Genomic DNA, 25,402 nt, shown 5'->3' with positions numbered 1-25,402 from the left:
CAATATTTCAGACCGGATTCCTTGTAGTGAGCATATAAACAAAGAATTTCATCAGATTGTTGAGTAGAGTGAGAATAAACACCTCAGTCTTAATCTGTAATCGGAATGTCTTCAATCAAATCTTTGCATGTAAACACAGCCACTGACGGATGCAAATTACTTATGTTCTGATTGGCTATTGCACATCATTTAAGGGGAAGGCTGGGCTGACACACTATAACTTGAGTGTGAATGGGCGGGGCTAAACTGCTGTAGGCTGTATTAGCAGATAAATGTAAAGGCACTGGGTTTAGTGACAACAAGCTAAAAACAAAAAGCTTATTTTCCATAAACAAACTCTATGAACTGTTGAGTGAGCAGTATGTTTTTTAAGTGATCTTAATGTTTACCTACAGCAAACCCAAAAAGAGTAAAGAGCAAAATATACTTTTCCATGCTATGGGCCCTTTAAAATGCATTCATTTGCATATTACAAAGCATCTTTTAATATCTGGGCAGTGTGGTTTACTTGTGCAAGCACTATATAATTAGACTAAATACTAAATACAAATAAACATTAATACATTAAAAAGCATCAAGAATTTGTATCATTAGTTACTGTCTCTGTGAGAGACTTGGGAATGGTTAAGGTAACATACCAATAGAAATCAAATCAAATCACTTCATTAGTGTTCATTTGTATTTAGTCTAATAGTGTTTTTCCAAGAAAATAAAGGCTCACTGCCCAAACAAACAGCCTCGGATATAATTTTCTCAGGTGTCCTGAGTCTTATATAGTACAGTGTGCAGCATTCCTAACAGCATGGACACAAATCCAGCATTACTCAAACACTCGCCCGTGTCCTCATCCAGCTCCACATCAGGAACAGTCCATAAGGAGAGTTCCACAGTCCTCATTGGTCCACGGAAGTCCTCGCTTTCCACAGATTGCCACAGCCGAAGCAGGCGAAGCAGTCGCTGTGCGGTTGTCATGGCGACGTGAGGCATTTACTGGGTGTGTCCAAGGACAGTTTGGCATCGTGGACAAAGGCATTCGGGGGTGTCTGATGTGTAGCGGCGACACCGAGGACAGCGGGAGAGAGAGATGGGGACTGCTGCTATAGTGTATGCACTGTCCTCACGGATAACGCCACCTACAGGATAAACAGAGGAAGGGCATCAGACATATGTTAATGGTGGCAAATCAGTTTTAAGTTAGGCACATTTCCTGATTTCCTTTTTATTTGTTTTGATAGTATTTAGTATCTGACCCTCCAGGTTGATGAGGAAGCTCCCGCTGTTGGTGATGGTGTCAGACGGTAAGTCCCTGGGCAGCTCGCTGGTCAGCGTGGTGCGAGACGCCATCATCAGCTCCGTCAGCTGAGACGAGGTAGAGGTGGGCTCCTCCTGCAGAGACTGATAGACGGAGGGGTAAAGAGGAGGGGGGGATGAACGTTTTGAATTTAAACCTATACAGTCATAGTTTAGGCGCCTGTGATGTTTTATTGATTTTCTAAGTGAAAATCAGTTTTCTACACATTTTGTTCTGCACATTTTAATGCACAATTACGGTTTATTTGCAGAATTTAACATATTTGGAAAAACACATATTCTAAACTTTTACACATATTCTGTATAAAAATAGAAATAAATAGACATTGTGCACAAAAATTAGCAGTAAAATGCCACATAAGTTAGTTCTTTGTACTTGTGTTCACTTAGAAAAGAACATGTAATGGGCACAAATGTGTGCGTATGACTGTAGCTACAGTGTCAAATTTACGCAGTAGGACCTCTGAAATACTTTACTCTAGAAAGACCAGTTGTGATAAGAAATGTTACATGAATGAACAAAAATAGTTTTTGCCTCTCAGGAAATTTGTCTTGTATATTCACCAGTTACTCTCATGAGTTTCAATTCAAGTCTCAATTATTGTGTTTTAGCAACAGATGTTTTCACAAAGCAGCTTTACAGAAGCACATGACTAATTTATCATATCTCTCAGCGCTTCTGTGAATATCACCCACACAAAGTACAGAAATACTAATAAACGTGAAGCAGGCGGTTATTCAAAGTGCTAAATGCCTACAGGCCCCAGGTAGTTTTCTTTCATATACATGTAGCTGTAATAAATTACACAAAATAATAGACCAATGATAGACGTCTTTTAGTGTTACCTCCATGAGCTCGAAGAGAAGGCCGGGTTCGATGGCGATGGTGAGATCATATTCCACTGCGTTGCGTCCGGGGATTGAGGACAGGAAAGAGTCTCTGATAGCACACGCCCCCTCAACTGCCTCCTCCAATCCTGGCTTCCGCCACACCGAACTGCTTTTAATCCAACCGCTCTGGAACAGAGTCTCACCTTCTACATAGTGAGAGAGACACAGAGAGAAAGCAGAGTAGAATTCAGAGAAGTATGTAAGATATGTACACGCAAAAAAATTATATTGAGTGCTTTATCTGTGATTCACAGCCAAGTTATTTTTTAAAGGGGAATTCCACCAATTTCTCAAAATTTCTACATAAATAAGTGGTTAAGTTATAGTCATTCAGAGTAGTTTGATGTGAAAAGCTTGTTCTATAGAAACTTACAGAGTCAGAATTGTTTACAGTGCTGGTGATAGGAACCAGACCTCTGAAGAGTTTAATGCTTTAATGTTCAGACCTAAAACATCCTGTTAATCCATTTATTTTAGTTCACCGATGGTGGAGGGGTACACGCAGTGCGATGTGAGGCAATATAGTCCCCAAAGAAAAAAATCTTTTCAGATTTACCACAATTTCACCAACACTTTTACAAAGAAAAGCTCAGATGATGCGTAGGCTCACTGGTGGTTTTGGATAGTAAATAAAATTATATTTGTGTTGTTGACATTGTGACTCCAGGTTCCCATCACCACCACTGTAAGGAAATCTGAGTCTGTAAGTTTCTCTACAATAAACCATTTCACATCAAACCTCTCTGAATGACTGTTTACATAGCAACGATGGAGTTATGCACAAATTTTAAAAAATCAGTGGAATTCCACTTCAGAAATGCCATTTTCCTCCTAATTTTATTGCACAATTTCTGTTTATTTGCTGAGCTTAACATACAGGGGGGAAATGTGCTTTTTTAAATTCCTGTGCTTTTACTAAATTTAAACTCTGCAAACATAGAAACTGTGTTCTGCAGTTCGCAGAAGAATGCCGGTAGAGAAAAAGCTACCTCATATTCTCTGAGGAAATCAACAAAACATGTTACTTGACCAGGAGTGTTCATACTTTTGCTTACAACTAAACATACACACTCACTAAGACTTACTAAAAGCCACTACCTGTGGATCCCCCTTGCTGGTGTCCCTTTAGAGACTGTAGCCCATATCTTGATGCACAATTTATGCTAAGAATGGTCCTCTATCCAAATAAGTTAACAGTGGTCCTGTGGTCAGAAACTGACCAGTGATTCATCACTGTGGTAGAGGATAGGTGACAAATTGTGCAGCTACCGACAGGCTACAGTCTGTAGGGACCTGTGAGGTAGCTGGAGCTCCTGTAATAACAATTGAGTGCATATCGCCGCTGTCCAATGAAAAACGTATCTCCATTTTTTGCGGTTTTTATTTTTTTGCGTCATTTGAGCTCAGCAGCTGTGCTTTACACTGTGTGAAAATTTCATGATGATTGGACCAATAAAAATGCTCCAAAATTGCTTAGAACAAAAACTCTTTCCATTAACGTTCACTGAAGGCAAAGGAGACTTTTGCCCTCTCCTGTAAAGTTACTATTTTGGAGATACATGTTTTTCTTTGGACAGCGACGATGTACAGCAGTGATTTCTGATGAGTGTATGTCTGCGTATATACCATCATGCCCAGGTGCATGCTGGTACACCTCTTCGGCCAGGTGAGGCAGGATGGGTGCGATGGACCGTGTCACACCGTCCAAAATCTCCTCTAGAGCCGTCTGACATGACCTCCTTCCCACAGAGTTCTCTGCATCACAATACAGCCTGACAGAGAGGAACAAAACTGGAGTCAATGCAGCTCTGCGCTGTGGTCTTAGAAACCTAACAGTGCCCCATGCCAAAACAAAGTGATTATGGACGACTGGTCAAACTGACCAAAACTGGCCTGGGGGAAGCCATCGACAAATCTACAAATTACAGAGATTTGGTAGGGCGCCTTTATGCCTAGATTAATTGGGCTGGGTTGTGATTGTCTAGTGTGATGTGTGAGGAGCTGCTCACCTGTCTTTGATGATGCTGAAGTAAAAGTTGGACAGGTCTCTGGTGATGAAGGCCTGGAGAAGGCGGATCGCTCGACCACAGTCAAACTCACTGTAGGCATCGGCCACCTAACACACAAACACACTTATGTTGGACTAGTTATCGTGCAATATTATCTTTTCTCTTTATCTGTCCTTGTCAATGCAGAAAATAGCCATACAACCCAGGAATATCTTGCTATAATTGTAAACCGAAGCTAACCTTGATGCTGTATTCTCTGAGCAGGTGCAGCAGGTACTGGTCGATGTAGTGCATGTCTTTGGAATCCACAGCTTGAGTGCGAGGGTCAAAACCCTGCAGGTTTCCCAGCAAGAACTTCAGAGTGTTCCTCAGCTAAGGAGACGGGAAGCTTATGAGAAACTATTTTCCAACAATACTCTAAACAGTACTTCGAAAAAAGAAAATCAGGCTGATTATGACAGGTTTCTGAATATACATGGGGTCATATAAGAAGTGTATGAAAGAGCTGCACGCAGTCTTTTTGAGCAGGTAACACTGGTACTATAAAAGTGTTGCACTTTAATGTTCATTTTGTGAAATGAGAACTCATTTTCTCCACAATAATACGGATTCCTCACAAGGGGGCGCTGTTGGCACTCGTAGCATTTTTTTGTATCTGTGAGTGAAGCAAGGAAACCCACACTGTCTGGATCTGTTGGAGAACCGATGGAGAATCTCCATTCAAAATGCGGCGCAGTCCAAAGAAACCGGCCTGTTATGTTTGATAAGTCAGTACGAGACCATTTCACAGACACTCCTGAACCACTGCATTAGAGTTTTCACTGCTTGGACGTCTTATTTATCTCATTAAGCGTTTGCTAAGTAGCCGTTAAGGTAAATCCACTGTGTTGGGACATGTTAGGATATGGTTATGGGTGTATAGTCCAGCTCTAAGCCTGTCCCTGCTGTTGTGGGTGTCAGACCTTGTTAATGCTCTCTCTGGCTGAGTTCAGTGCTTTAGGGCCAATCTGGACTTCGGAGAACACGTTGGACTCTGCGACCCACCACCTCAACACGTCTGCACCATAAGCAGGAGATGCTGCTAGATCCTGAGAGAGAGAGAGAGAGAGAGAGAGAGAGAGAGAGAGAGAGAGAGAGAGAAATAGGACTCAGAGTAAATGATGGATGTTAGGGTGGAACTGCTTAACATCATAATAATTTGATTCAATTGCGATTCGTTAGGAAACAATTCAACACATCAGGGAATCTCAAATTTCACCAGGTTTCAGGTCAATTTGATCATTTTTACAATTTAAAAGTATTTTTAAGAATACATTTAGTACAAAAGTGTGTCTGGAGGAACTATTTAGACAATAAAAACACTTTTGAACAAAGCAATTCGTTTTTTGTTTTTGGAGTTTTCACGTTTAAGAATAGCACATAGTATCACAAAATCCATAAAATGAGACCAACTTTAATGAATATTAATATAATATATTAGAACCGATAACATTCCAACACTGATGCAGCTGAATTGCCACCTTCAGATCAATGCACTTGACAGGGCTAATAGCCAGAGTGATGACACTGTATACTGAGGTGTGGTGGGTCGATGGACTGAAGATTTGGCTGGATAGATGATTGAACTGTTGGATGAATACATGGACTGAAGGGTAAATGGATGGATAAACACACAGATTGAAATATTTGGATTGCGGGATGTATGAATAGATCGACAGCTATATCAGATGAAGGGTGAATTAAAGGATGAATAACTTGCTGGACTGATGGACAGTCAGATGGACTGATGGATGGACATAGAGATTGAAGAATGGATGGATGATGGATTGACAAGACCGATAAACTGCTGCACATATATTTGAATGCAGTCTGAATGACAGATTGACGGATGAACTGAATGAGTGTGGGATGGATGATTTTAGGCTCAGCGATATACCGTTCCTCCGTTGATGACGATGTCAGGGTCCACCACGTTTCCCAGTGACTTGGACATCTTCTCTCCTTTCTCACTGACCGCAAAGCCGTGGACCACCAGTGCCCTGATGAACACACGCAAGAGGTGAGTGAGCAAGCGGGTGTGTCGTTATAGGATTTCTATGATGGGGACACAGGTATAATATTTTATCTCCTGCTGACCGATACGATGTCCTACAGTGAGCTCTACAATGAATGATATTTACACTATGAAAAGTGAGCTTAAAGAACACCCGCCCAAATGTTTTACTCAGGATTTAGTTCATGTAAGAACCTTCAATATCTGAAATGGTAACCGGTCTGGTCTGGTGGTCCTCGGGCCAGTACTGAGTAGGGGGGGGGGCCAGTGATCATTAGTGGGCTAATATCATAAAAATCAGTGGAGAAATAACCGACTTAATAATAAAAAAGAAATGTAAAGAGTTTTCATACAGTAAGCAGTTGATACAGGCTGTGCGCAAAGCAGCTTCATCTGTTTTTCAGTTTCAATCATAAACTCGTGAGTCAAACAATTCTCTTGATTTGCTACCATCCACGTTTCAGGTATAAAATAAGCTTATGATGGCCTAATCTGTTGGTATTGTATGTTCAATAATACACATCATGCATTGTGGTGCTCGAACACTGCTGTGTTGAACATTTTCCAAATATTTTTTATTAAAAAAAAAGGTTTTCTGTGGGCCATCATACTTTCAAGTGATAAATAGGTGGAAAAAGTTGAGAACCTCTGGTGTAACTCTTTCCTTGGTCGACAAGCAGTTCTATGTTTATTCAGCACAAAACTGACACCACACTGAAGTTTTTTACCCTTCCAGCCTGAGAAAAGAAGCTAAATTGAGATATCTAGTTAGCCAGATAGCGATCATGCTAATTTTAGTTTACAGCTTTGACAAGTCATTTCTGTCGTTTGAGTAATCCTAGCGTGTCCTATAGACCATTTTTACTTCATCCCCTCAAAAAAATAAATAAATAAACAAATAAAAATGTCTGGCAAGGATTTCTAAATTTCTGGCCAGGATTTCTGGCCTTAATGTCCAGGATTTTGCTTTGCTTTCATGTTAACTTTTGCTTTCTACAACCAGCCCCACGCCACTCTCCTGATCGCAGGGTCCTCTTTTTTTCAAACCAGTATATGGTAATGATAATTTAAAGACAGGTTACTGCAGTTATACAGTTATTTGTCTTCCTAGAAGTAACGATATTATAATATCTGATATTCTTCCTGCAATATCTAAGGCTACGTTCACACAGCAGGTAAAAGTGGCCCAAATCTGATTTTTTCACCAAATCCGATTTTTTTGTTTAGCTGTTCAGATTATCTTTTAAATGTGATCCTGTATGTGACATCAGTCTGAACAGATCAGCTCCTAAACTGACCCGCATGCACAAAGAAACACTGAGAGGAACCACGTCACGTTGCTTCATCCAGAGGTGAACAATCATGACTTGCAGCGAACGCCAGTCGCTCCTGGAGGATCAGCTTCATCTTCGCCAGCATGACAGGAGCCATCATGAAGCTTCATTGAGCGACAGCTGGGATCATCACCCAGAATGTGTTCGAGTTGCCCTAAAAAGGGCGCGGTCAGTCCTCGGATTCTTTAAACTTTGCTTTCAGACTTTTAACTGTTCTTTGACGCTGCAGCCTCGGTCTCCTACGGCCGCGTTCGGACATTTCTTTCTAAATCTCTTCAAACACTGAGGTGTTTTGGATACGTCTCTTCCAATTTTTGTACAGAAATATTACCCCAAATGTTTATGAGGTGTGAGCAGTGCGGAATTATGACGAATGTCGAGTTGGACTGACGTAAAAACCACATGAATTCCGATCTGGCTGTTCAGACTGGGTCGCATTGCCGCAGATCAGACACGGATCGGATTTCAGTACCACATATGAAAGCGTCTCAAATAGGAATTGAAAATGTCAGATTCAATGTGTTTTTGCTGATCACACTGACACACAGATACACATCTGTGTCACATATAAAGAAAAAGATCAGATTTGGGTCACTTTTACCTGCTGTGTAAAGGTAGCCTAACAGCTCACCCACGAAAATCAACTCTAAAGCGGTTGTAGTTTTAGTTTGTTGTAGTTTGTAGTTGTAGTTTTTTAATGTTCCTCCCACCTTCAACATAAATCATCAGTAGGCCGTTTGCCTAGTCTTTAAACCTGGTAATCTCACTCTAGAAACCACTGCAGCTCAGCTGAAGGACACAAGCAAGCATGTTTACAGCAGATGTAGTAATGGCTGAATTTTTCTTTTTGGCCAGAGAGCCCCTTTAACATCCCCCACTCACACATACTCACTTGTAAGGTGCTTTGTTGCGCACAGCCACGCTAGTTAGGAGAGACGACTGGAACCAGCCACCAAGCTGATCTTTCCCCTCCACATACACATCTGCACGCGGGTCAGCCTCTGAGAGAGAGACGTTAACAGAGTTAGAGACTAGTAACTGATCACTGCAAGTCGTTCTTCATCTCCTCTCCAGAACAAATCAGCCCTGAGGAACAACATGATTGAGTTGTTTATGTAGAGCAGCAGACAAACAGACAGCAATCATTACAAAGCCGTACAAGCCTAATCAAGAAAAGGCAAGAGGCCAGAAGGGGAAGCAGGGAAAATCCTCAAGCACTTTGGGTCGAGAAACAGAAAGGTTAACTTTAGGAAACCAAACTTTAAAGGTACGCTAAGCAATACAGTTTCGCTCGTACTGGTTCTGTCTGACAACTGTGGGTTATTCTGCTTATTGTACCTTTAAAGGCATCTACCACATGCTTCCATGCAGAAGTCAAGAGAAGAGAGACAGATTGGACGAGTCTGTGTTTAGTGAATTAGTTGATCAATCATTCAAGACAGAGTGACTTTCTGAGATTTTTTTTTAGTCGATATTAAAAACCTTGTTTTGTGGCACTGGACAGGCCGAACCACCCCCGTTTAGTCTTTGTAGATGAAGCTCCGTCATCTTCCTCTCCCACTGAGGAGACAAATATATGAATTTTCCACGTTTGTCTGGAAGCTTCCATTAAAACTCAGTGACAAACACATACTCAGCGACCAATTTATCAGAAACACCCCCTTGTAGCTCCACCTTGCTGGTGTACAGTTAGATACTGTAGGTCATCTACAGTAATTTGTGCTAGTCATCCTTCAGACCTTCATTAATGGTCACAGGCCACAGAGTCGCTCTCGGCTGGATATTTTTGGGTGATGGTCCACTCTGAACCTAGCAGCGACACTGGTGTGTGTAAAAACTCCAGCAACACCGCTGTGTATGATACACTCATACCAGCACCACAGACACTGCCACATCAGTGTGACCTCTGGAGTGAGAATGAAACTGACCAACAGATGGGCTACAGTCTGTTATTGTACATATATATATAGTGACAAGATAAAATGAAGACAAAGCTGACTCACCCTGTAGTACAGCAGCCCAGGACGTTCCACTGTCAAACCAGATGTCCAGAACGTCCTCCCCACGTTCGTAATCCGTCACTGCACCTGCTTTACTCTGAAACACACAAGAATCACGGATTTGTTTACATTATTTATTTACTTTCTATCAATTACCTCAAACTGGAAAAACATTCAGTTCAGTTTTGTTCCTGGTACACTGTAAAACAGGCATACTGTCCCAAAGCAGCTTTCTAGAAACTGTCAGAAAGAGCATGAGGAAGAACCAGAGAGGAACCAAGACTCAAAACGAGAAACTCCATTAGAACATGAGTAAGAACTACTGAGAGAAACCAAGACTCAGAAGGAGAAACTGCAGAAGAACATGAGGTAGGACCAATGAAAGGAACCGAGACTCAGACGGAAAAACTCCACAAGAACATGAGGAAGAACCACTGAGAGGAACCAAGACTCAGAAGGAGAAACTGCACAAGAACATGAGGAAGAACCACTGAGAGGAACCAAGACTCAGAAGGAGAAACTGCACAACACACACACACATACACCCACACACCACACACACACACACACACACACACACACACACACATACACATACACATACACACACACGCACACATACACATACACCCACACACACACACACACAACCTTGCAGCTCCATGTTTACCTTCTTGAGCACATCCGGAGGAAGCAGCGTTTCCAGAGGCTCCTCCCACCAGCTGTCACTTCCTTTCTCTGCAAATACCTTGGCTATGTGAGCCACTGTGTATCTGTCAATCACATGAGCAGTAATGAAATTTCCCAAAGGGGTTCAAACAAAACTACACGTCTGTTTATACAGTACTGTGCAAAAGCCACAGAGAATAAATGTTTGTTCAATTTTGTGAAAACAGCCATTAAGTAGAAGTTCTTCATTTTTTCAGGAGATATTTCTGAGGAGATCAGATATAAGAAAATCCACTTACATAAGGAAGGAGAAAGTCAATGAAAACTAAGTGAAATAACAGCAGCTTCCAAAACTCGAGTTATTAAAAGTTACAGAGAAAATGGGACCCTAACGACTGTAGAAAACAACGCTATGGGTCTGAAAGGATGTGTAGCTGTCAAGAAGCCTCACTGAGAAAAGGAAATAACTAGCTGCAGGTGTTCAGTTGATTTACCACCTCAGAGTCCAGGCCTCAGCATCACTGACAGTGCTGATGTACTAGAGACATGCACAGATTAGAGCTGCTATTATATGAACAAATATATTTGATAATTATTTCACTACATGTTGTTATTTGGCCTGCAAGTTGGTAAACCCTCAAAGTGACATGGTGAAAGACAGGCCAGCATTCATTCTGACCAAAATTATTGATGCTTGTTGTATCATATGAAATTTCAGGCTCATGTACTTATTGCAGACTTCTGTGATACAAGCAGTGTAAAAGCCAATATGGAGAAACCGGAATATTTGCACACCCAATACACAAGTGTGTGTGGAGTTCGTGTGAGAAGTACTTGTTTATGAGTGGCTGTCTCGTCTCTTTGTGGTAGAACACGGGTATAGGAACGCCCCAGCTCCTCTGGCGGGAGATACACCAGTACGTCCGTCTGTCCAGCATGGCTAAGAGACTGGCCCTCGCGGACTCCGGCATTACCCGCACCTTCTGCAGCACTTCCTTTTCCACAAAACACAACATGCATTGTGATACTCAGTTTTTCTGAGATTTAAAACATTTGAACAGACAAAAAAGTAGTGCCACATTTTTTAAAACTCAAAAAATATGAATACAGTAAATACAAAACATGAACGCAATGATTTTTGTTTAACATTTCACAAACTGCACAGCACTAAATCCAGTTAAACAGAACTAACTGTGCTCTCTTTGAACTTGCAGTTGTTCAGTGTTCAGTATTGACAAATTCCACAATATGCATGACATGCAATGAGGCATAAATTATCACGATAATAATGCATATTGTCATACTGACCACCCCTAGTTTGTGCTACTGGCATCAATCTGCTATTGACTGTGAACAGCACAATGTCTGGAGGTCAGTCTGAATCGTTTTTCATTTCTGAAGGAATCATTCCAGTTTTACTTGGTTTTCTCTTTGCCCCAAATGTAGTTTGCTTCTTTAGTTTTGCACTGGAGCCGCTATGGTCATTTAAGCGTATACCAACCGCTGAGCTCCAGAAAAAACTAAACTAACATAGACTAAATTAACATAGATTACAAAAAAGGAGAGCTACAGAAATAGCCTAACATCACTAACAATGAGCCTCATTCACCAACATCTTCCTCAGTTTTTTTCTCAAATGTGTTCTTGATAAAGGTCCTAAGAAAAAGTCGACGTCAGATTCATGACGTGTTCTTAAACCGCAGAACTGTTCACTCCTTTGTGCTCTTGAGTGTGTGTAGATTCTGCTCTTACCTAAGAACAAATCCAAATAAGAAAACGTCAGTGAATGTGAGTCTTTGTGAAAACTGCCTAAGTGGGTTTTAAGAAGAAATTTCTTCTAAAGAACGGTTGGTGAATGAGGCCCAATGCCGTTATCATCTATCATTAGCAACATTAGTAAGTCTGAGTGCGGGATTGTGGGGTCACCTTGGCCTTGTCTTTAAGGTTGGCTGTGTTTATGAACCACTGTTTGCTGGCTCTGATGACCACTGGCTTCTTACTCCTCCAGTCGTACGGGTAACTGTGCACACACTCCTCCTCTTTCACCAACGCGCCGGCAGCCCTCAGCATAGATATCACTAACACACACACATGCAAGTCTGTCAGTAAATACAATGTAATATCACTCCAATATCAATACATGTTTTGCAACTACGTAACTGTGAGCGTACTGGTTCAGTGTTGGCACTCATGCCTTAGACACTGCTGTCGTCCTACATCAGCTAAGGCTTTGTAGAACGGTCCCAAACTTGACCACATTAAACTGATAATTATTCAATTTTCTCCTTTCCCCAAATTAAGTCAGATAAGAGGCAAACATATATGTTTTGACTGATCATCTACATACACTGGGGTACAATTAGAGCTAGGGTTATGTTCTTTTTCCATCAAGAACACCAGCAGATTCATTTTTTTGGGCTTAAAGGGGACGTGCACCGATTTTTCAAAATTGCTGTATAATTCAATGGTTTAGATGTAGGCAACGTCACCCAGAGTGGTTTGGTGCGAAATGCTCCGTTCTAGAGACACTTGCAGAGTCAGAATTGTTCACAGTGGTGGTGATAGGAACCAGCCATCCATCTCCATCATAGAAAGGTATTACACAAAATGGTTATGAATATACAGCCTGATCTCTGAGACATTGGTAGTTTTGTGATGAAGTTATTGGTCTAAAATGTATTTTAATCCATTGTTCATGGTGGAGGGAAAGATGAAGGGTGTTCTAAGGCAAAACAGTCCTCAAAGAAATTTAATCTTCTCAGGTTTATCGCTATTTAACCGTCATTGACATTGCATATTAAAACTAAGACAACATGTGTAGGTTTACTGGTAGTTTTGGATAGTAAAAAATGGCTATATTTTCACTGTAGACATCAGGACCCCTGGTTCCTATCACCACCACTGTAAAGAGACCAGAGTTGGTAGGTTTCTCTGTAAATGAACCATTTCACATGAAAACACTCTGAATGACATCTCAACCTCTGAATTGGACAGAAATTTTGAAATATTGGTGGAATTCCCCTTTAAGGCTTGAATGCAAGTTCCTCTTTATTCTGTATTCCATAGATACAGTTGTGTAGATTTCATTCTTTTTTGCCAAATAGTTGCTTTAAGCTCAGAGGATTCCTTTGTTCCCCCTCTCTAACCTGTAGAAGTGCCTTCGTCAAGCACGGACTGTCCCCTGTAGTTCAGCACCAGCCAGCTCTGTAAACCTCCCCTCCTCATCTACTATACACTCCTGCAGAGAGAGCGAGCACAGGGCAGAGGAGAAGCGTCAGGATATGGGCTACTCCTACTCAAAATAACCAAAATCAGTCTCACCCCTATGACAATCGTGGTTTTAGAGACTCACCACAGGCAGGTTGAAGTGAGTGGCCACGCTGTAGTCCTCCATGCCGTGGGCAGGAGCAGTGTGGACCAATCCGGTACCTTTGGCCATGGTCACATGATTAGCTGGCAATAGTGGCACCTCTTTGCCAGAGATGGTGGGATGCTGGCAGACTCCACCCTCCAGATCAGACCCTAGAGAGAAAGTAGAATGAGAGAGAGAGATTCAAACATAAACTGGATTTGGTAAATTAATTGGTAGAAAATTGGTTCAGTACAAATAAAAGAGTGAAAACAAAACAAAATCACCATTTAAAGAGATTTTTCCACTTGTTAACATTTTCCAATTTTCCAATAACAGAATTAAACATACTTTTGTGTTATTGTGTCTTTAAAACTGATATATGTAAATGTCCTCAGACCTGGGTGACTCCTTCCCCTATGTAATGAAGCACATTATGTTCAAAAAGCAGTCCAGGCTGATATGTATGGAAGAAAGTATCAATGGGGAATTCAACCGATTTTTCTAAATGTCTGCATAATGGTTAAATGGTTGAGATGCACACAAAGTCATTCGGAGAGGTTTGGTGTGAAATGCTTGCCGAGTCAGAATCGTTTACAGTGTTGGTGATAGGAACCAGACATTTGAAGAGTTTAATGTCTCTAAAAGCTCCATCGCAGAAAGTTATGACACAAAATATTAATGAAAATGTCGCTTGGTGCCCAAGATATTGCTTTGTAATAGTAAAAATATTTTAATTTATTCATGGCAGAGAGGTACATGCAGGGTGTTGTGAGGCGAAACAGTACCCCAAAAAAACATTATTTCTTTGGATTGACCACTATTTCACCATCATTAAACAGTACATATAAAAACTTGTGTAAGTTCACTGGTTATTTTGTATACCAAGTCAGCAAGTTTCTTTACATAAAACATACTTTACAATAAGCCACTCGGAATGACTTTGTTTAAATGTAAATGACTGAATTGTGCGGAAATTTTGAAAACTCTGTGGAATTCCACTTAAAGTCTCAAGCCTGCAGGGACTTTGGAAAAACTGAACTTCAGTCTCTCCTTTTGGGTGTATGGGTGCTCTGGAAGGCAGCAGTGAAACGTTTGCTTCCCGACAGCCATGAACAGCACAACGTTTGATCATTTTTCTCACTTCTTCCCATCCAGTAACTCAATCCACATCACTTCAGCCTGAATGGGTAGCTAAGTTGCTGTAGGCTGATTGGCAGGTCATATGTAAATGTGTTTCATCACAGTCATGATGAGCTGAAACAGGCTTAGTTTCCAAATACATTTTTGAACCAATACTTACATAATACACTAACTTTACATGATGCAGAATATTTTACCCAAAATGATGATGTATACCTATGAACGTGGCCAGGCTCTGCAGGTCAGTGCCCAGTGCAGAGGTCAGACTGGCAATTCTCTCAGTGGCCACTAGGAGGAGCTGCTCATTATCTGTTCTCTTCACCAAAGAGTACCTGTGGATATAGATACATTCACTGTGAGACTAAGTTACTGCAATGATGAGAGTAAGTCTGCATAATTCAAAGCCACAGCTCAGGTGAGGTTGTGTGTCTGCTGGACTCACTGGGCTTTGGGCATGAAGCAGACGGCCTGGTTGGCCGGTATTGTCCACGGCTGTGTTGTCCACACCAGCACAGATACTTTACCCGAAGCCTCTGAAAGAAACGAGGGGATACATGAAGTTCAAATTAGAATCGGTTTTATAACTTATGCTGGACTTTTATTGCAAAAGTGAATGAAGAAAATGAGAGAGAGGTGGAAAGAAAGAGAGAGAAAGTAAAGGAAAGTCTACCTAAGCTTGACACTAGTTTAGATGGCAGTGTGGTCAAGGGGAAAGTAGCGTATACAGCCTTGCTCACATGCTCAGCATTATACTCCAACTCAGCTTCTGCCAGCGCCGTCCTGCACAAAGAGAAAGCACCATGGAAACAGTGAAACTACAACAAACTCAACCGAAATGTGAAAAAAATACAACAACAGTGCCTTAAAAAAAAAAAGTATTCAAACCCCTTTAAAGTTGTCAGATTTAGCCAGATCACAAATAACACTGACATTTTGTGCTGGGTCATTTTTTGTTACTAAAGACTGACCCTCAAAATGAGTGAATTTAAACCGATATTGGTTTATGTAAGAAAATATTCAGTGACAAAAATTACTAACTGAAAAATGCTGTTTGGACAGGTATCCAACCCCTGTGCTGTGGAAGCTTCAAGAAACGGCCCTAAAAAAAGCCTCTAGTTTTGGATCATTAAAAAAAGGTTCACCTTTTCTGGATAAAAGACCCACTTAATTCAAGTACCATTGATCAGACTGTGAATCTGAAGGAAGGCTGTGGAAATGAAGACTAAAGAGCATTCTAAGGAAATCAGAGATAAAGTTACAGTCATGCACAAGACAGAAAAAGGCTACAAAACAGTATCCAAGTGTTTCAAAGTGCCAGTAAACACCACTGGATTCACTGCGGGGAAATGAAAGCTGCATTATACCACCTAGGCACTGCCTAGACAAGGCTGACCCTCAAAACTCATCCCTTGCAGCAGAGCAAGAAGGAGGCTTGTGAGAGAAGCCACATAAAAGGCCAACAGTAACTTTGAAGAGCTACAAAGAGCTGAGGCTGGAGTGAAGGTGCACCAGTTAATAATATCAATAGCTTTGCATACAGCTGGCCTGTATGAGAGGGTGGCTAGAAAGAAGCCATTACTGAAGAAAAACCACATCAAAGCACGTCTAGTGTTGGCCAGAAAGCATCAGAGTGACCCAGTTAAAATGTGGGATAAGGTTTTGTGGTGAGATGAGACAAAAATAGAGCTTTTTGGCCAAAATTCAGAAAGCTGTGAGACACAAACCTGCTTAAGAATCAACTTTAAAACGAAAGCTTGGGAGAAAAGTCATCATTCAGCAGGGCAATGATCTGAAGCACAAGGCCAAAGCAACCGAGTGGTTGAACAACAAAAAGGTGAATGCTCTATAAGAGTCATCCAACTAACCTAAACCACCTGGAGCAAATCTGCCAGGAAGAACGGGTGAAGAAACTTATCCCAACAGACTCAAAGTTGTTACTGCAGCGAAAGGTGGTATTACCATGTACTAGTACACTTATGCAAGTAGCTGCTTTGAAAATGTTCTTTTAAGAGCATTTTGGTTTGCAGTATAAATACTGGCTGGAACGATCCGAGTGTCATTTGTAATCCAGATAAATCTGCTGACTTTTAAGGGGGATGAATACTTTTGCAAGGCACTGTATACAATTCTCTGTGTTTCCCACAGGTCTGAAATATACTGGGGGAAGCATACAGGAGGGGTGTCAGTCTTCTATTACATAGAGATATCTTAATATCATTTTTACTTAATTGGGTATTCAAATAAGGCAGGCATGGTTTTGAATTAAAATAAACAAACAGTCTCTGGGTTCTCCAGTGGCACAACCATCTATGGTTTTGTCCTGTTGTAGGGATAAAACCATAGATGGAGCACCAAAAAAGTAGTTAAATATCAGTGCATTGTCTGTGACTTTTACCGTAAAATTCACAATATTTTGGCGATATCTTCAGAACCTTTAAAACTGTGGGTTGTTGATATTATCAACCAAATGGTCTGTTGGCCTTATACACACACCTGGTCTTATGCAGACCAACAGATTGTAGAGTTATCCTACCTGGTTGAAGGAGACCAGAAGACAGGCTTGTAGTCCTGATAAATCAAACCCTGAAAAGTAATACAGCGTAATATAACATCAATATTCAAAAACCACCTGTCCATTCATTTCATTATTCTAGGATTATTAAAGCAAAACAGTTTTTTTAAGCATGTAGTCAATCACTGAGATGTAAAGAGGGGTTTCAGATTTCTTTAGAGTGGTGGTGATAGGAAACAGGGGTCTACAATGCTAATATAACCATTTTATGTACTACCCAAAATAACCAGTGACCACATGTCTTCTGCGTTTTTACAACCCCATTTCCAAAAAAGTTGGGACGCTGTGCAAAATGTAAATAAAAAACAAAATGCAATGATGTGCAGATCATTTAAATAGTATATTTCACTGAAAATAGTACAAAGACAACATATCAGATGTTTTTATTGGTTTTTGAAAAATATTTGCCCATTTTGAAATTGATGCCAACAACACCTTCAAAAAAAGTTGGCACTTACAGTAACATAATTGGGTATAAAAAAAAAGCATCCCGTCTTTCAGAAGTAAAGAAGAGGAGGGGTCCACCACTCTGTGAAAGTCTGCACGATCAAATAATGCAACAATTCAAGAATAACGTTTCTTAACGTAAAACAGCAAAAAAACGTTCATTGCTGCCTCCACAAATGCAAGCTAAAACTCTAAAATGGAAAAACAAACCATTTATAAATAGGATCCAGAAATGCTGCCACCTTCTCTGGGCCTGAGCTCAATTAAAATGGACTGAGGTGAAGTTTATTTTACAAAAAACAATAAAATTTCTATTTCAACGTTTGATATGTTGTCTTTGTAGTATTTTCCTTTAAAAGTGTGGTTTACATGATTTGCGTATCATTGCATTCTATTTTTATTTACATTCACTGCGTCCCAACTTTATTGGAAATGTATATGTAATGTTGACGATGGTAAAATAGTGGTAAAACCTGTGGGACATTCTGCCTTGCAATACCCTGCATATACCTCTTAACCATGAAAGGCTTATAAAAATACATTTTAATCCAAAATCTTCTCTGAAAACGAGTGTAAAACAGTGTCATCAGGCATCGGGCAACACATTCATAACCGGTTCCTCTAATAACTTTCTGTCATGTAGCTTTTAGAGGTATTAAACGCTTTGGACAACTGGTTCCCATCACTACCACCATGATCAATTCTGAATCAGTACCTTTCTTAAGAATGGCACGTTTCACATCAAACCACTCTGAATGACTCAATTAATCATACAGAAACACTGTTACACTGTTAGTCTGCTGGCATAAAAGAAATGTATGATATCTATAATTACATCTAAAAATATATAATATTGAAAATGCAGCACTAATTGGAACTAGTTGCACAGGGTGAGGTGTCACCTTGCTGTGCATGTCCTCAAAGACCCGCAGCTGCGCGGCCTCGTACTGCCCGTTAAAGGTGTAGTAACAGTTCTGCCAGTCGGCCATCACACCCCATCGCTGGAACGCCGCCCGCTGACGCGCTATTGCCCCCTCTGCAAACTCCCGTGCTGTACGGCACAAACAAAGGCAGAGAGAGGGTAAAAAAAATCAGAGGTACACAGAAGCGTCATGTAGAGTGTATAAAAGTGGTTTTCAGTGTAATTTTCATGAATTCAATGAAAAAATAAATAATTATCTTCAAATAACTGTAAACCAAGTCATTGTATAGGTGTTCATGTTTAGTTCAGAAGTTTAGTTTACAAGCCAGCAGCAAGGCACTGTCTTTTTGTTATACATTATGCTATTACATTATGGTGGTTGGTATAGTGTAGTGGGTGACACCTCTACCTTCTACACTGTTCAATCCCCTGGCTGGGTAAACACCCTGCACTATACCAATAAGAGTCCTTGGGCAAGACTCCTAACACTTCCTTCGCCTACCTGTGTAAAATGATCAAACTGTAACCCGCTCTGGATAAGAGCGTCTGCCAAATGCCGTAAATGTAACGTAAATGTACATTATTACATAGTTACGTATAGAATTACACTTGCATTCAAATTACATGCAGTATTAACAGGTTCAAGTCCACATCATTTCTGTTTCAATGTCATAAAATGACAAAAATAAAGCACAAAGTCCTGCAAAACAAATCTCTGTGCCACATTTGATTCATAATACAATAACTAAATAGTGAAAGTTTAAAATTCATGTTTGGACAGAATTTCTCCACTACTTCCACTGAGCTGCAAGTCAGAGACTTTTTTTTATTGTTTTTTTATTATTTTATTCTATTTTATTTATTTATTTTAACTTTTTTATTTAATTTCTAGACAAATTTGCAAATGCTGTTCTTTTTTGTCTATTTTCTTTTCTCAGTAACAGCTTCTTGAAAGCTGCTCATCCTTCCACAGGAAGGATGGAGAGAAACACCTGTGGATGTTTTCAGATCTGAAGCAGCTTGATTTTCTCCTCTCTCTCACAGATGAAAGCCTTAAGTGCTGTTTATCTGATGGGGTCAGTTTTGGTGTCCACCAGCTCTTTTCTCTAAATCTTTTATTATTTTCTGAACTCCAGTTTTGGAAACTCCTGTTTTTTTCACCTATTTTACTTTGACCTTTCCCTTACTTATGTAATTGAATCATATCTAATCTATCCTGAAAAATGAACAGTTCACACTTAAGGGCTGTTTTGACTGGTAAATAAACGAAGAGTGGTCTCTGACTTGCACTGTACTGTGATAAGACAAAATGTAAGAGGAGGTGTTTACACTGTGGGGAGCTTATGAGGCAGCTACAGCAGGGCTGTCTCTGCTGAAAGTAATACATGTACATGTGTGACCTTTCAGCTCCTAACTCCTGACCTTTCTGTCTGATCTGTAGAGGGGTCAGGTCTTTGGTCTGCAGCTCCCCCAGTGCCTTCAGCTCGATGGGCAGTCCATGGCAATCCCAGCCCGGGACATAGTGCACCTTCCTCCCTCTCAGCATTTCAAAGCGATTATGAATGTCTTTAAGAATCTGCACAGAACAACATTACAGTGAATAAGACTGGAACTGGAGATGCAACAAACCAACCTTTTCTCTCCTGATACAGATTCCAATACCTGAATTAATAGTGTTGGCTAAGACACTCATGTTTTATAGTTACAATAATAAAGGCTTTAAATAATAATCTTCTAGGAAGTTTATAAAACTGCACTGTTACAATTTTATAATGACCAAAAATAAGCTTAATAATGTCATAGTTCTGATGGCGTTCCAGTATAAGGACCATTATTAGGTAATAAAATAATTTAAACTGTGGTCAGTAAAAACACTAACAGTAAAAACGCACATAGTAACAAACAGTATTAAGACCTTAGATATTTACACAAATTATGTCATGTTCTATTTAAACCCAAGATGATAACTGACATAGTAATAAGCTAAATATAGACAAATATACAAGGTTGCAGGGTGTTTAAATTTTAATCTGTGAATTTTGTTTATTTTCCATTATATATATATATATATATATATATATATATATATATATATATATATATATATATATATATATATATATTAGGAGCGCGGGAAAAAACGATTCTTAGATGCATCACGATGCAGACGTGGACGATTCTGAATCGATTCACAAATATGAAAAATCGATTTTCTAAATATTTCATTTATAACGTAATGTTGACGGAACACAAAGGACGGAACTTGGAAGTGGGTAAGTGCAGCGCCCGGACAGTCTGTGGCGGCACACAACAAAAACACAACTGGATGAGTGAGAAATCCAACCGGCTCCCTCTGCATTAAAGCCAGGTTAGGTCAGGAGTCACAGCACAAATGTTAAGAAGAGCCATTTTGTCCTTTCATGTGATGATGTCCTAGTATAGACTAAACAATATAAACGAGAGCGCAGATTTACTTTGCTCTGCTTTAAGCTTCGCCTACAGCCACTTTCCTCCCAACTCCGCCAGAAAACTTTTCCTCAAAAGTTGAACAGTTTCTTGTAAAATGTCTTTCAGCTTTCAGTTGTTTTACGAGGCTGAAGTCGCTTCTCATTCTACAGCTTCTTGCTGAACTTTCCCGTTCCACCTTAAATTCTGACTGAGACGCCGAATGTAATTGCGGCACCATTTAAGGTGGAACGGGAAAATTAGAAAGAGAAGCGACTTCATCTAAGCAACTTTTTAGTGTTTGTCAGTCTCTCTTTGCAGATTTAACGCATCAGGAAACCAACTGCGCTGCTTATAAATGCGAATTTATAAGTCCATTCATCTCCAAATGTTCGTCTATCTTTCTCTTTCCCTTTTTCGTTCGCTACTCGCTCGGCGAAACCTCGTTGCTACGTGACCTGCAGTCTTTCGCGCTCCACCCCCCCTTAGTTTAGCCACACATTTTAGAGCAGGAAGTGAGACTGCATGCCTGTCTCTCATGGCCACACGGTGAGCAGTTAGATCCCATTGTTTTGAAGTAAATATGTCCCAAAGTCCGAGAGGCGGTGCATAACATTAAGAACTGTCACTACCGAAACACATATTTTCTGAAATAAAATTTTTTGTGTTTAATTTAAAAATATTATGATTTTATGAGTGTACCACTGTTCAAAGCTGTCTATGCTAGTGATGTACTGGCTTGAATTTTTGAGTTCTGCTCAAAATGAGCTAAAACTGTCACCACCGAAACATTCACTACTGAAACACTTGGTAAAATTCCAGTAGGGTTATGACTGTTTTGTTCAATCTTTTGTTTTAATTAAATAAACATAACTAAGGTACAGGGTCACTCAAAGCAAAGGGATTTTAGCTTATTGTCAAAGTCAGTTAAAAGTCCAAAATGTGTTTTCAACTCTGAGTTTGAACCAGTTCAGCATGACCCATACTGACCCATACTGGATCAGCGCATCACCAATGGGTAATCAGAACATTCAGAACTTAATGCTTCAGTCAGGATCTGCTGAAACAACACCACAGCCAACCTGGAATTAATTCCGAGTTCACTCACAGGCAGCATGTCAAACAGACACATTTTCCATTGTCAGCTCAGGAGCCGGTCAGTCCAAAGCCTTGGCAAAACATCATAGACTTCTGGCTGGGAAAGAGCCTCAGTTACCTTGTTGAGAGCATGACCAACATGAGCGTCTCCATTAGCATAGGGAGGTCCGTCATGAAGACAGAACTCCTTCTTCGCCTTCCTGTCTCTCTGCCAGGCGTACAGCTGGTCGAAAGCACATTCCTAGACAACATCATAACAGTTCAGAACATCAGCATCCAAAACAAAATACACTGAAAACCCTCCTGCTTCATTATTTAGACTGTCCCTGTTATTTCCTGCATTAGCTTTACCCCAACCCTAAAAAGCTGTCTTAAAGCTTCCGTCTGAAATGTCTCACTATTAGCACAGGAAGACTTTTACATCATCACTTTCAAAACACACAATTTAATAACGAAAAGAGTGACTATTACATTACTGTAGCCTATGGTTGCTCATTCTTAGTGCTTAGTATCAAATCTTTGCCACAATTATTAAAGAATTGTCTAAACACCATTCTTCAGGCTGACTGCAATTATTTTCCACAGATGTCTGATTTCACAAACATATCGCCGCTGTCGGAAAACAAAACTTAATGTAAAAAGATTCTTTTCCTAGTAATTTTTGACCGATTCTATTGGGCCGTTCACCATGAAATTTGAACACAATGCAAAGGGTAATCAGAGTTTTTGGATTATGCAACAGGGATGATGCGTTTATATTGCAACAGATTTTTAAAATGGGCGCATTTTCTACAGTTGTGTTAAGGCAAATTCATGTAAATGAAAACTGTATATATATATATATATATAGAGAGAGAGAGAGAGAGAGAGAGGGAGAGAGAGAGAGAGTGAGGTATATAGATAGATAGAGAGATAGATAGCTAAAGATAGACAAAACCTTGAATCTTCATCTTTACTTTTTTGGCCTAATTTGAAAAACCCTCTGCACTGTTTAAAAAACCGACAGAAACTGTTCAAAATTACTTTTAAAAAAATCTCATTATTTTGACCTCCTTTCCAAGTTAGGAATGTTTTTTCCTTCTCCTGAAAAGTTGCCACTTCTGAGATTCGGAGAGGTTTTGTTCCAACAGCAACGAAACAGATGATGAGAATCTGGATTTAAAACATGGCAAAAACCTTTAGCCTTTTAAACTACTTGAGACCACCGGTGGTTCCAAGATGCACTTCGTCATATTCTTCATAACTTTCATATTTCATGACCTACATTCTAAAGGTGGGGGTCGTATGAGGCTGTAACTGTCTTCTTTACAGTCAAATAGATGGGTGATGTAATTTTAAACCCTTATAATAAAAGAAGCTGAAAGTCGACCCATTTTTTCAGTGAATCATTTGCCTTATGAATTGGTCATGTAGATTCAGATGGACAAACCAAAACATACCCGCGAGCATAGACCAATGAAGAATTTAACTTTTCACTGCATTTTTAAATTATATTGTATCATATTATTACATTGTTGCTATTTAAATGATACTATCATTGATCTCCATCATGGTTAAGACTCTTCAGTGTTAATGGACCTGGTCTGAGGCTGTTTTTGGAAAAGGACCATACTTTCCACACTGGATTCCCACACCCCCCACCACACACACACACACACACACACACACACACACACACACCCCCCACCCCTCTCCCCTCTCTGTACCCGCTGGATCTGCAGCTCCCGCTCCAGCAGCTCCTGGCCGGTGAGTTTCATGGGGAAGCTGGTTCGGGGCAGCAGCACAGTGTGCCGGTGATCTCCGGGCCGGTTGTTGCCGGCTGGCTGAGCCGTGTCTCCGGGCGGAGCGGCAGCGCGGCCGCGACTCTGGGTGAAGGAGAGAGCGGGCCGGAGCGGAGCCGCTCTCCGTAGAGAGAGCCCGCACCGAGCCGCGCCCCCACCCAGCGCCCCAATGCGCCTCAGCAGCATGGAGAGACCGACTTCTCGTACTAAGCGGAGCTCGGAGAGATTAAAATCACGGCTTTAGCGTTTAAATCATCACTGAGCGGAGTGCGCGAGGAGCTGTTTACACGACCTCTCCGCCGCGGAACGCTATGGTTCTCACTCGCTGTTTCCCCCGGAATCATAACGATGGTTAACTACGGGGGCTGTGAGAGGACAGCTGTAATCGAAACGCGTGTTCAGTTTCTAATAGAACAACACAAGAGGGCGCTGTCGAGCTGCTGTCATATTACCACCGTTTAAAGGGGAATTTCACCACTTTTTCTAATTTTCTTCAAAAAAAAATTACCTACATAATTAGAGAAACTTACTGAGTCAGAATTGTTCACAGTGGTGATGATAAAGTTTAATAACTCTAAAATGTAGCTGCATCACAGAAAGCAGTTACACAAAGTGGCTATAAATACATTGATCCACTCACACCAGCACAACCACATCAGTTACTGCAGTGCTGAGAATGATCCACCACCCAAATAGTACCTGCTCTGTGAGGGTCCATGGGGGTCCTGACTACTGAAGAACAGGGTAAAAGGGGGCTAACAAAGTATGCAGAGAAGCAGATGGACTACAGTCTGTAACTGTAGAACTACAAAGTGCACCTATATAGTAAGTGGAGCTGATAAAATGGACAATGAGCGTAGAAACAAGGAGGTGGTCATAATGTTATGCTTGATCGGTGTATGTGTGTGTATATATATATATATATATATATATATATATATATATATATATATATACACACACACACACAAACAAACATATATATATATATGTCAATTAATTTTAGTTTTTTTATTATATTTTATAGCATAATATTTAAATATTTCCCCAAAAATCTCTTTTTATAATTTGTAGATTGTTGAACTGAGTAGTTTAAAATTAATTATTAAAATATAATTTCACAAAATATAGTATTCAGCAATTTTATTTCATTTCCATAACACATTAACTGCCACCGATGTTTTTGTTTTCACTTGTGACACACACACACACACACACACACACACTCACACACACTCACACACACACACACGATATAAACAAAGTCCTTAACAGACTGTATCTTCTGTAAAGTATGAAGTAATGAACTAGCAGTGCTGTATTAGTCCTGTCAGAATGTGTGAAGGACCGTCAGGCAGTTCAGCTCCTTTATGATAAT

At 40.3% G+C, this 25,402-nt stretch overlaps 1 protein-coding gene across 1 annotated transcript; it reads right to left on the bottom strand.

Moving 5' to 3' along the window:
• Positions 1-509: 509 nt before the first annotated feature.
• On the bottom strand, positions 510-24,377 carry iars2 (isoleucyl-tRNA synthetase 2, mitochondrial). The gene is given in 24 exon segments (XM_036594246.1): positions 510-1,133; positions 1,251-1,395; positions 2,158-2,348; positions 3,829-3,974; positions 4,212-4,318; positions 4,452-4,583; positions 5,174-5,299; positions 6,148-6,250; positions 8,491-8,599; positions 9,602-9,695; positions 10,269-10,371; positions 11,102-11,262; positions 12,194-12,345; positions 13,414-13,447; positions 13,449-13,505; positions 13,620-13,789; positions 14,976-15,091; positions 15,202-15,292; positions 15,430-15,539; positions 17,293-17,342; positions 18,681-18,829; positions 20,123-20,276; positions 22,362-22,484; positions 23,950-24,377. Coding segments are annotated over 24 exon segments (3,030 nt in total). The 5' UTR covers positions 24,211-24,377; the 3' UTR covers positions 510-987.
• Positions 24,378-25,402: the final 1,025 nt, after the last annotated feature.

The sequence above is a fragment of the Colossoma macropomum genome, unplaced genomic scaffold (genome assembly GCF_904425465.1).
Source record: "Colossoma macropomum unplaced genomic scaffold, Colossoma_macropomum, whole genome shotgun sequence".
Lineage (NCBI taxonomy): Eukaryota > Metazoa > Chordata > Actinopteri > Characiformes > Serrasalmidae > Colossoma > Colossoma macropomum.
This window is presented reverse-complemented; position numbering and strand designations above follow the sequence as displayed.